This window comes from Bos grunniens, chromosome 11, assembly GCF_055505025.1.
Source record: "Bos grunniens cultivar Pamir isolate PY7600 chromosome 11, Bosgru_T2T1.0, whole genome shotgun sequence".
Taxonomy (NCBI): Eukaryota; Metazoa; Chordata; class Mammalia; order Artiodactyla; family Bovidae; genus Bos; species Bos grunniens.
This window is the reverse complement of record NC_141175.1, coordinates 9,338,215-9,348,736: the sequence shown is the minus strand read 5'-3', so window position 1 is coordinate 9,348,736 and position 10,522 is coordinate 9,338,215. Positions and strand designations below refer to the sequence as shown.

Here is a 10,522-nt window from a genome sequence, read left to right as displayed (position 1 = left end):
CCCGAAGCCAGGTGTTGAGCGCGGGGCCCCACCTCCGAAGGCGGAGGAGGGGCCGCGGGCGGTGACGCGCCGAGGGCGGCGGGCGGGCGGGCGGGAGGCAGGCGGCGGCGGCGGCAGGTGCGGCCGCTGAGGGTGGAAGGGAGGAGGGAGGGGGCGGGCGGAGGGGGAGGGGAGGGCGAGGCCTGGGCACCTCCCCCTTTATAACGCGCCCCCTCCCGGGCTCTCGGGCCGCCTCCTCATCTGCTGTTTCCGTCTGGCCCCCTCGCCCGGCCGCCCCGGGCCCGGGCCCGGCCAGGGAGCCCCCAGGCCGCGGCTCGGGGGGCTGCCCCCCCACCGCCCCCCCGCGCCCGGCGCCCAGCGCAGCCCGGCGGAGGCGGCGCCGTCGGAGGAGGAGGAGGAGCAGGGCACTGCGGCTGGCCCCGGATCGGGCGCCAGAGCGGCAGCGGCTTCGGCAGCGGCGGCGGCGGCGGCCCGAGCCGATGCAGCGGGACGCACCACCTCGAGCCCCAGCCCCGGCGCCCCGGCTCCCCGCGCCCCCGATCGGGGCCGCCGCCGGCGCCAGCGGCGGCGGAGGCGGGGGCAGCGGCGGTGGCGGAGGCGCCTCTGCAGCTTCGGCTCCTCCTGGCCTCCCGGGAACTACAAGTCCCAGGGGGCTCGGCGGCGGGCGGCGGGCGGAAGAGGCGGGGTCGGCGCCTCGAGGCCGGAAGTGGCCGTGGAGGCGGAAGTGGCGCGGCCGCGGAGGGGCCTGGAGCACGGCGGCGGGACCCGGAGCGGGAGCGGCGGCGGCAGCAGCGGCGGCGGCGGTGGTGGCTGGAAGTGGCGGCGGCGGCGTACTGGAGTCAGCCATGGCAAAGCAGTACGACTCGGTGGAGTGCCCTTTTTGTGATGAGGTGACCAAATATGAGAAGCTCGCTAAAATCGGCCAAGGCACCTTCGGGTAAGGCTGGGCACCCCCCCCTCCCCAACCCCCAGGGACCGGGAGCCTCCTGAACCTGCACCCCTCCGGGCCGACGTCGGGACGCCCAGACCCGGGCCCGGTTGGTCGGGAAGCCACTTAGACGCAAACTTATCGCCTGGTCTCGCTAGGCCGCACCGCAACCCCGCCGGGGCCTGAAGGAGTCGGCCGGCGGGGAGGAGCCTGAGGCCCTTGATGGGGGGGCAGGGAGGGGTTGCAGAGAGGAGCCTGTGAGTGGAGCGGGATCTCTCCGCGAGACGCCCTACTGAGGCGCAAAGAGCAGAGGGAAGGAGGCTGAGACTCGAGAAGGGACCGGAGTCACCGCGTGGTGGGGTAGCCGAGTGCCCTGGGAGACCCGGCCCAGCCCCGCCCGGGATTCCCTTTCCGGCCCTCCTCTGGTGGGGGAGGGGCGGGCTCTGCGGAGACGTCCTCTAAGATCCCTCTTGGGTCTCCCCTCTCCGCCTGCAGGGAGGTGTTTAAGGCAAAGCACCGCAAGACTGGCCAAAAGGTGGCCCTGAAGAAGGTACTGATGGAGAACGAGAAAGAGGGGGTGAGTATGGGGTGGGGTGGGCAGGTCTCCCAGCTCCCTTGGGCGTGAGGTTGCGTTTCCACCTTTCTGCTTTGGGGACTCTCAACGTAATAGATTCAGGTTAGGTGTTTGGAAATTTCCATATTCCAGGAAGTTTGACTTCCCAGTTCAGTCTTTGAATTCAGATGTCTTAGAGCTTTTGGTACTTCATTTTTGGGTGAATATGTTTGGTGCCAGGAGGGGGAGCCCATGCTTGTACCCAGTGCCCCTGGGTTTTTGGAGTTAGGAAGTCTTTAAACACTTTTTGTTTAGGGTTTAATTTTGTTGAACGCAAAATATATATATTTTTCATATATATATATATAGAAAACGTTAATAATTACATGCAATGGTTTTGAAAAGGTGATTGGCATTTAGCTGAAAAGTAACAGTTTCTCGTGCCACACACGTGTGTTAGTTCTGGTTCAGCTTTCCAGAGACCAGCTTCTTTAATATTTGTTAACTGCCAAACAGGTTAAATGCAGGCATAGGGCTAAAATTTATAAGGTTGAAGAAACTGCAGAGCGTCTGACGACTGGTAACAGAACTTTTGTGTGAAGTATCACTGTTTCGGTTCGTTCATTGAATTATTTTGATTCATTTCATTCAGTTCTTTATGAGGGGTACATAGTTACTCCCATTTTACATATGTGGTATTTGAGACAACTAATTTCAGAGCCTGTGCATTTACTCTGTCCCTGAACCTTTGACCCTTCGCGTGGACCCCATGGCCAGTTCATGGGTCTGTAGTGTGCTTACCCACTTTTGACTTCCTCCTGTCTTTTCTCCCACCCAGTTCCCCATTACAGCATTGCGGGAGATCAAGATCCTCCAGCTTCTAAAACACGAGAATGTGGTCAACTTGATTGAGATCTGTCGAACCAAAGGTAAGTTGTTTGGATCATGTCCCCATTTTCAGATGGAAAAACTGAGGCTTTGTTTGCGGAGTTGACACTGGACACATTTACACTGCCTCTTCTTAACCCAGACATTCCAACTGTGACTGCTTTCTCTGGTCTTTTCATCGGAGCAGGTGCTTCCCCAGGGCCTGCCACAGCACCCAGCCCAGAGAATGCACTCAGAAAATACCTTACCCGTGAAGGAATTCGTACCCGGATATTTGGGTGGCCATGGGTTGGAGGAGTTGGGAGCTAGTTTGGAGGAAATGAGTTGCATATAAGGTTTCTGATTTTTTTTTTCTTGCCTCCCCCTCTCTCCTCATTCTTCCTGCCTCAGCTTCCCCCTATAACCGCTGCAAAGGCAGTATATACCTGGTGTTTGACTTCTGTGAGCATGATCTTGCTGGGCTGCTGAGCAACGTTTTAGTCAAGTTCACACTATCTGAGATCAAGAGGGTCATGCAGATGTTGCTTAACGGCCTCTACTACATCCATAGGAACAAGGTGGGGCCCTGGTCGGGGAGGAGAGAGCAAGGCTTGGGCTGGCCTTTGAGCTCACTGCGGGGTGGGCATGGCTAAGGGATCCCTGGGAACCCTCCGCCTTGTGCTTCCTGCAGATCCTGCACCGGGACATGAAGGCGGCTAACGTGCTCATCACCCGAGATGGGGTTCTGAAGCTGGCGGACTTTGGGCTGGCCCGGGCCTTCAGCCTGGCCAAGAACAGCCAGCCCAACCGCTACACCAACCGTGTGGTGACCCTCTGGTACCGGCCCCCAGAGCTGTTGCTCGGTGAGGACTCTCCCGAGCTGGCAGAGGGGAGCAGGGGCTGGGCACTCAGCTCAGTCTCAGCACCCCAACTGCCAGGGCTTCTTGAGCCACCGGCCCCAGGGGCGTGGCCTCTCAGGAGGCCGTGGGGCTCAGGGGGCCCTCCCTGGTGTGCTCTTATTCCCAGGGGAGCGGGACTACGGCCCCCCCATTGATCTGTGGGGTGCTGGGTGCATCATGGCGGAGATGTGGACCCGCAGCCCCATCATGCAGGGCAACACGGAGCAGCACCAACTCGCCCTCATCAGCCAGCTCTGCGGCTCCATCACCCCCGAGGTGCGTCACAGCCCGCCTCCTGGGGCCACCCCCCCAGGCCACACACCTCTGAGGTGGGTGGGGCAGGCTCCCTAGCAGGGGAGGAGCGGGGCACGGAACAGAGGCGAAGCCCTGACCTGGACAGGCGGCTGATGGAGGGTCACAGTCTACTGTTAGCCATCGTGACGTCAGGTCTGGGCTGCATCCCCGGTTCCTGGGGTTTTCCGGCAAGGTGTCTTGAGTGCCTCGCCTCAGAACTGACCTGTGCCGTGAGACATCTGTGGTTCTGTCACGCTTGGCACACGTATCCCAGGTGATTCATGTTAAAGGGTCTGGTACTCAGTGCCTGTGTCCCATCTGTGGTTACTGATGCTTTGGCCGCAGAGGGCTCTGGGGTGGTCTGGAAGCATCTGAGCAAGTTGTAGTATTTCCTTATTTATTTTTGGCTGTTCTGGATTTTCATTGCTGCGCCTGGGCTTTATCTAGTTGCAGTGCGGGGGGCTTCTCTTGCTCCAGAGCACTGGCTTTAGACCCGGGCTTCAGTCGTTGTGGCGCACGGGCTTAGCTGCTTCATGGCATGTGGAATCTTGCCAGAGCAGGGATCAAACCCATGTCCCCTGCATTGGCAGGCAGTTCTTAACCATCGGATCACCAGGGAAGTCCTGAACAGAGACGTATCCAGTCACTGAATACGTACTTGACCAGTGGATCAGGCACATACCCTGCTGAACTAGTCTTCCCCTCTTTCCATGCCTCCCCCCTGCCCCAGGTGTGGCCAAATGTGGACAAGTACGAGCTGTTTGAGAAAGTGGAGCTGGTCAAGGGCCAGAAGCGGAAGGTGAAGGACAGGCTGAAGGCCTACGTGCGAGACCCCTACGCACTGGACCTCATCGACAAGCTGCTGGTGCTGGACCCCGCCCAGCGCATCGACAGTGACGACGCCCTCAACCACGACTTCTTCTGGTCTGACCCCATGCCCTCGGACCTCAAGGGCATGCTGTCCACCCACCTGACATCCATGTTCGAGTACCTGGCACCTCCACGCCGGAAGGGCAGCCAGATCACCCAGCAGTCCACCAACCAGAGCCGGAATCCCGCCACCACCAACCAGACGGAGTTTGAGCGCGTCTTCTGAGGGCCGGCTGCTGTTGCTTCTCGTTAGGGCCGTGGTTTTGTTTTTTTTTCTTCTGCTCTGTGACTTGCAGCGTGGAGATTATGGGGCATGTGAGTTTTTCCTCTAGCGCATATCTTATTTAATCCACACCCTGGGCATCAGGCACCAACCGAGCAGACTGGAGTAAAACTTTGGCGGAGAGTCCAGGAAGGCACCTGAGCTGCCTCACCTTGTTCCCTGGCTTTGGCGGTGATGCCCAGAGGGTCTCCCTTTACTTTAGGACATGACTGGGGTTGGGGAAAGGCACGCCCCACTGGTGACTCTGAGATACCCTAGCATGCTAGGAGGAGGGGACTGGTCCCTCACCCACCCCGGCCCTCCCTGTGGGATGAGAAACTTCTGTGGGGCACAGAACCAGCCGCAGGAATGGGAACGGGCTGCTCTGAGCCTAGCCCTCAGAACCTCTGAGGCCGATGGATGCTTTTGGTTTCTTCGATAGGACAGTTTTATCGTGTTGATTTTGTTCAATTGTTCAGAGACATTCCTGGGTACAGGCTGGTCAGTTACAATTAAAGTTGACTCTTTTTCAGTAAATGGCTGTGTGCTGTGTTCTATGTTCAGACCGCCAGCTAACCCTGTAACTGACCACTGAGATTTGATTTGTCAGGACGTGGTACTTTTCTTTGTCCCAGTTCATGTCCCCTGACATACCTTCAGGGGACTTCTGTCTCTCTTGTTTATTTTTCTTGAGTACCCAAGTGGCAGGTACCATAATGCTCCCTTATTCTCCTCTCCACTCAGTGTCCGAGAAAGCAGGGAGACAGATGAGAAAAGGGACCCAGTCTGCTGAGGAGGAAACGGGGAGACCTTCTGTGAGCCGCACCTGCAGTGATGACCCGGCGGGGCAGCCTGCCTTGGCTGACAGATGTGTTCAGACTTGACTTACAATCACAGGAGGCTGGAAAGGCTTCTAGCCAGTGGAATGACAACAGATCTGTAACCTGCAGGAGTTCTCAGGCTGCTGACCAGAGAGTGGCAAGAGAGGAAATGACCAAAAGAGCTGAAGGGTCTCCAGGGCCTTGCGGAGGTGGCAGTAGGAAGAGTTAGGGTGGCAAGCAGGCGGGAGGACAGGGAACAGTTAGCAGATCTGTTGGATCATGTGGGCTCTGAGCTGGGACACTCAGGAACAGCACACTCTGTGGAATACCTTTGATACATTTCCTGTGAGTCTGAAATCTGAGATAGGCACATATGAAGCACATTCTACATTCTGTCCAGTGGAGGCCTCTTAAAGGGGACCTGGGGAAAAAAGATTGGCAAAACCTTTTACCTGAACTGTGCTTTCCTGGTAGGTATTAACCTGGGTCACAGCTTTACAAAAGGCAAGTGAAAGGAAAAAAAAAAATGACTAGCCTATTCGATTCTTGGGGCTGCCAAACACAGTGGCTTAGAATAACCAACTTACTGTCTGTTCTGAGGAGAAAAGTCTGAAATCTGGAGTTGTCATCAGCAAGGTTGGTTCTTTCTGGAGGCTTAGGGAGAATCTATTCTAGCCCCAAGCCCAGGAAGCCTTCAGAGAGCTCTGTACAGAGAGGAACACACTCTGGTGATTTAAAAAAATATCCAATTTTTTTTTTTTTTTTTTGGATGGCACCGCATGGTAGTCAGGATCTTAGGTCCCTGACCAGGGATAGAACTCGTGCCCCACTGCAGTGGGAACACAGAGTCTTAACCGCTGGACCACCAGGGAATTCCCACAATCTGATTTAAAAAGAAAACAGTGGAAAACATTATGGGGCTTCCCCGGTGGCTCAATGGTAATGAATCTGCCTGTCAGTGCAGGAGACAGGTTCAATCCCTGGTCTGGGAAGATGCCGTATGCTGCGGAGCAGCTAAGCCTCTGCACCACAACTGTGGTGCCTCCGCTCTCCAGCGCGGGAGCCACAGCCGCTAAGCCCACATGCTCTGCAACAGGAGAAGCCGTTGCAGTGAGAAGACCTTCCTCTGCAACTAGAAGTTACAGTGCAGCTGGAGAGGAGCCCCCACTCACCACAGCTAGAGAAGAGCGCAGCAGCAACGAAAACCCAGCACAGCCAGAAAGAAAACAACAGTATGGAGTTTCCTCAGAAAACTAAAAATAGAATTACCATATGATCCAGCAATCACTCCTGGGCATATATCCAGATGAAATTATAATTCAAAAAGACATGCACTCCTGTGTTCAATAGCCAAAACATGGAACAACCTAATGTCCATCAACAGATAATGAATAAAGATGTGGTGCGCATGCACAGTGAAACTAGTCAGCCATAAGAAGACCGAAGCAGGCCATCCTAAGGGGATCAGCCCTGAATATTCATTGGAAGGACTGATGCTGAAGCTCCAGTACTTTGGCCACCTGATGTTAAGAACTGACTCATTGGAAAAGACCCTGATGCTGGGAAAGACTGAAGGCAGAAGGAGAAGGGGACAACAGAAGATGAGATGGTTGGATGGCATCACCAACTCAACGGACATGAGTTTGAGCAAGCTCTGGGAGCTGCTGATAGGGAATCCTGGTGTGCCACAGTCCATGGGGTTGCAGAGTCACAACTGAGCAATTGAACAGATAAAGCAGGAAATAATGCCATTTGCTGCAACAGGGATGCAACTAGAGAATATCATACTAAGTCAAGTCGGACAAATACCAGATGATACCACTTACATGTGGAACCTAAAAGAGGACAGTAATGAACTTACCTGTGGAACAGAAATGGAATCTGGGCTGCAGAGTATTGACTAGTGGTTGCCAAGACGGAGAGTGGTTGGAGAGAGTTGGATTGGGAGTTTGGGATTAACAGATGCAAACCAGTATATGTAGAATGGATAAACAAAAAGATCCTACTGTACAGCACAGGGAACTATGTTCAATTTCCTCCAATAAACCATAACAAAAGAATATGAAAAAGAATGTAGATACATGTATAACTGAGTCATTTTCCTGTATAGCAGTAATTAATACAACACTGTAATTCAACTATTTGAATTACAGGTGTTTCCCAGGTGGCACTAGTGGTAAAAAAAAAAAAAACAGCCTGCCAATGCAGGAGACTCGGGTTCAATCCCTGGGTCAGGATGTAAGAGACTTGAGTTAAATCCGTGGGTCAGGAAGATCCGCTGGAGGAGGGCTTGGCAGCCCACTCTAGTATTCTTGCCTGGAGAATCCCATGAACAGACAAGCCTGAATGAAACCTCTCAAGAGTTAGAACAGAACCGGACCTATAAACTTTCTGCCACTCCCAAGACAAAGAGGGCTTCAGCATCCAGGCTGAGATGGCAGGCATACATCTGGTATCTAGTTCAGGGCCCCCCAAAGTCTAGACACACACAAAATTTGGGAGTTGTCAGAACTCCCAGTTGGTTTTTCAACTCCCATCACATGAAGAAGGGAGAAGAGATGAGGCCCAGTGGGACACTCCAGGGTTCAGTGTCATCAGGGAGTTGAGGACAACAGACAAAATAAGAAGAGACCAGAGGGGGCTTCCCTGACGGCTCAACAGTAAAGAACCCACCTGCAGGGGACACCGGCGCAGTCCCTGATCTAGGAAGATCCCACATGCCTTGGAGCAACTTAGCCCATGTGACACAACTATCAACCTGTGCTCTAGAGCCCAAGAGCCGCAAGTACTGAACCCACATGCTGTGACTAGTGAAGCCCTCACGCCCTACAGCCAGTGTTCCCCAACAAGAGAAGTCACCCCTCAACGAGACGCCCTAGCACGGCAACTAGAAAGTACTCCTGATCACCGCAACTGGAGGGAAGCCCACCCGGCAACGAAGACCCATCACAGCCAAAGATAAATCACTGTATAAAAGAGTTACTCTTTAAAAGAAATCAGAGACCATAGGAGACTTGCCTGACAGTCAAGTGACTGAGACTTCTCTTTCCAATGCAGAGGGTGCAGGTTGGAGATCTAAGATCCCACATGCCTCGTGGCCAAAAACACAATACATAAAAACAAACAAAAGGCGGGAGCAGGACTTCCTTGGTAGCGCAGTGGGTAAGAATCCACCTGCCAATGTAGGAGACAAGGGTTCGATCCCTGGTTCTTGAAGATTCTGCATGGAGCACAGCAATGAAGCCCATGTGCCACAACTACTGAGCCAGTGCCGCAATTACTGAGCCCACGTGCTGCCACTACCAAAGCCTGAGCGCCTAGAGCCTGTGCTTGTCAACAAGAGAAGACTTTGCAATGAGAAGCCCGTACACCACAGTGAAGAGTAGCCCCACTTCCTGCAACTAGAAAAAGCCCAGACAAAGCAATGAAGGCCCAGTGCAACCAAAAGAAAAAAAAAAAAGCAATACTGTTATAAATTCAATAAAGACTTAAAAAAAAAGTCATACTCTTTAAAAAAGAAGAGACCATAGAGGAAATTCCATGGTAGTCCAGTGGTTAGGACTTGGTGCTTTCACTGCCAGGCCCCAGGTTCGATCCCTGGTTGGGAACTAAGATCCTGCAAACCGGGCAGCATGGCCAAAAAAAGAGAGAGAGGGAGACTGTAAGAAGAGTGGGATCCAGGAGCTAAAGAGACAGAGGGTGTTTCTGAGACACAGGATCGATCACTTAGACAAGTGCTGCTGATAGGCCCAGGAGATGGGGGTGAGGACTGACCGTCAGGTTTAGCCATGCGGACCTCAGTGGTGACCTTGGCAACAGCCACTGGATGGATTGTTTCAGATGAAACCCCTCTGGGAGCAGTAGGATCCCTGGAGAACAGGAGGAGAGGAACCAAAGACAAGAAGTAGAACAATCTACTGTAGGAGGGTCGGGGAAGGAGCTAGTCTTGCACATTCTAAGATAGGAGCCAGCGCATCATAGAATGCCCAGCAGGAGAGGATGCCTGTTAATTCTTGTCCTGTACACAGAAGAGCCACGTGGCCCAGTGCACTGTGGCCACGCCAGGGCTACAACCTCAAAAGATCGTGCCCCTACCCTGTTATCTGCCACTTCTGCCCGACTCGTCCATGAGGTTCAGGGCAACTTTGCTTGTGGAAAAGCATGAGCCCCCATCAGCTTCAGTATGTTAGAGCAGCACTCCCCCAAGGTCAGCACATATCCGATCCCTGACTCACAGGTCTGTGTGGGGCACCTCTAACAAGCTGACGGTCGATGCTACGCTGTTGCCCAGGATCTGGGTGGCACAGGTAGAGCAGGGCCCTGTGACAGGATGCTGGGCGGCCATGCAGAAGGACAAGAAGTATATGCTCTGTGGCAGGAAGACGTTCCAAAGACAACAGATAGAAAGAGCAGGTTACAAAATACTGGGTTGGCCAGAAAGTTCATTCAGGTTTTACCATGAGATCGTATGGAAAAACTCGAATGAACTTCTTGGCCAACCCAGTATCTCCTGCTTCTGCTCTTTTGTAAGAAAAATGGAAGCAATCACACTAAAACATTACCCATGGTTATCAAGGTGTTTCTGTCCTTTAGGCGGCGCTAATGGTAAAGAACCCGCCTGCCAATGCAGGAGATGTAAGACATGCAGGTTCAATCCCTGGGTCGGGAAGATCTCCTGGGAGGGCATGGCAACCCACTCCAATATTATTGCCTGGAGAATCCCATGGACAGAGGAGCCTGGTGGGCTACAGTCCATGGGGTTGCCAAGAGTCAGACACGACTGAGTGACTGAGCACACAGCACATCCTTTATGCTTCTCTGTGTTTTCTCATATTTCCTGAATTAATATTTTTACTCATGCAATTAAACCATGTTTTAAAAACAACCAGGGCTTCCCTGTGGTCCAGCGGTTAAGAATCAGCCTTGCAATGCAAGGGACATGGGTTCCATCCCTGGTCCAGGAAGATTCCACATGCCTTGGAGCAACCAAGCCCGAGCACCATAACTACTGAGTCCTCACGCACCTAG

At 53.8% G+C, this 10,522-nt stretch overlaps 1 protein-coding gene across 2 annotated transcripts; it reads left to right on the top strand.

The window, feature by feature from the left end:
* Window positions 1-209: 209 nt before the first annotated feature.
* CDK9 (cyclin dependent kinase 9) lies at window positions 210-5,210 on the top strand. Of its 2 annotated transcripts, XM_086325027.1 has the most exons (7): window positions 210-937; window positions 1,424-1,505; window positions 2,320-2,410; window positions 2,760-2,926; window positions 3,040-3,211; window positions 3,375-3,523; window positions 4,272-5,210. In XM_086325027.1, exons 1-7 carry the CDS (start codon window positions 480-482, stop codon window positions 4,635-4,637), a joined length of 1,485 nt encoding a protein of 494 aa, XP_086181153.1. In that variant the 5' UTR covers window positions 210-479; the 3' UTR covers window positions 4,638-5,210. The 2 variants fall into 2 exon arrangements, with proteins under 2 accessions (XP_086181153.1, XP_086181154.1); XM_086325028.1 differs by lacking the exon at window positions 3,040-3,211 and having other exon boundaries at window positions 337-937.
* The last annotated feature ends 5,312 nt before the right edge of the window (window positions 5,211-10,522 follow it).

Excerpts from the sequence above, each read along its gene's own strand:
- CDK9 (XM_086325027.1), top strand. The coding sequence starts at position 480 with ATGCAGCGGGACGCACCACCTCGAGCCCCAGCCCCGGCGCCCCGGCTC. Across the intron at positions 938-1,423 it reads ATCGGCCAAGGCACCTTCGG|GGAGGTGTTTAAGGCAAAGC; the intron begins GTAAGGCTGGGC and ends CTCCGCCTGCAG. Across the intron at positions 3,524-4,271 it reads GCGGCTCCATCACCCCCGAG|GTGTGGCCAAATGTGGACAA; the intron begins GTGCGTCACAGC and ends CCCCTGCCCCAG.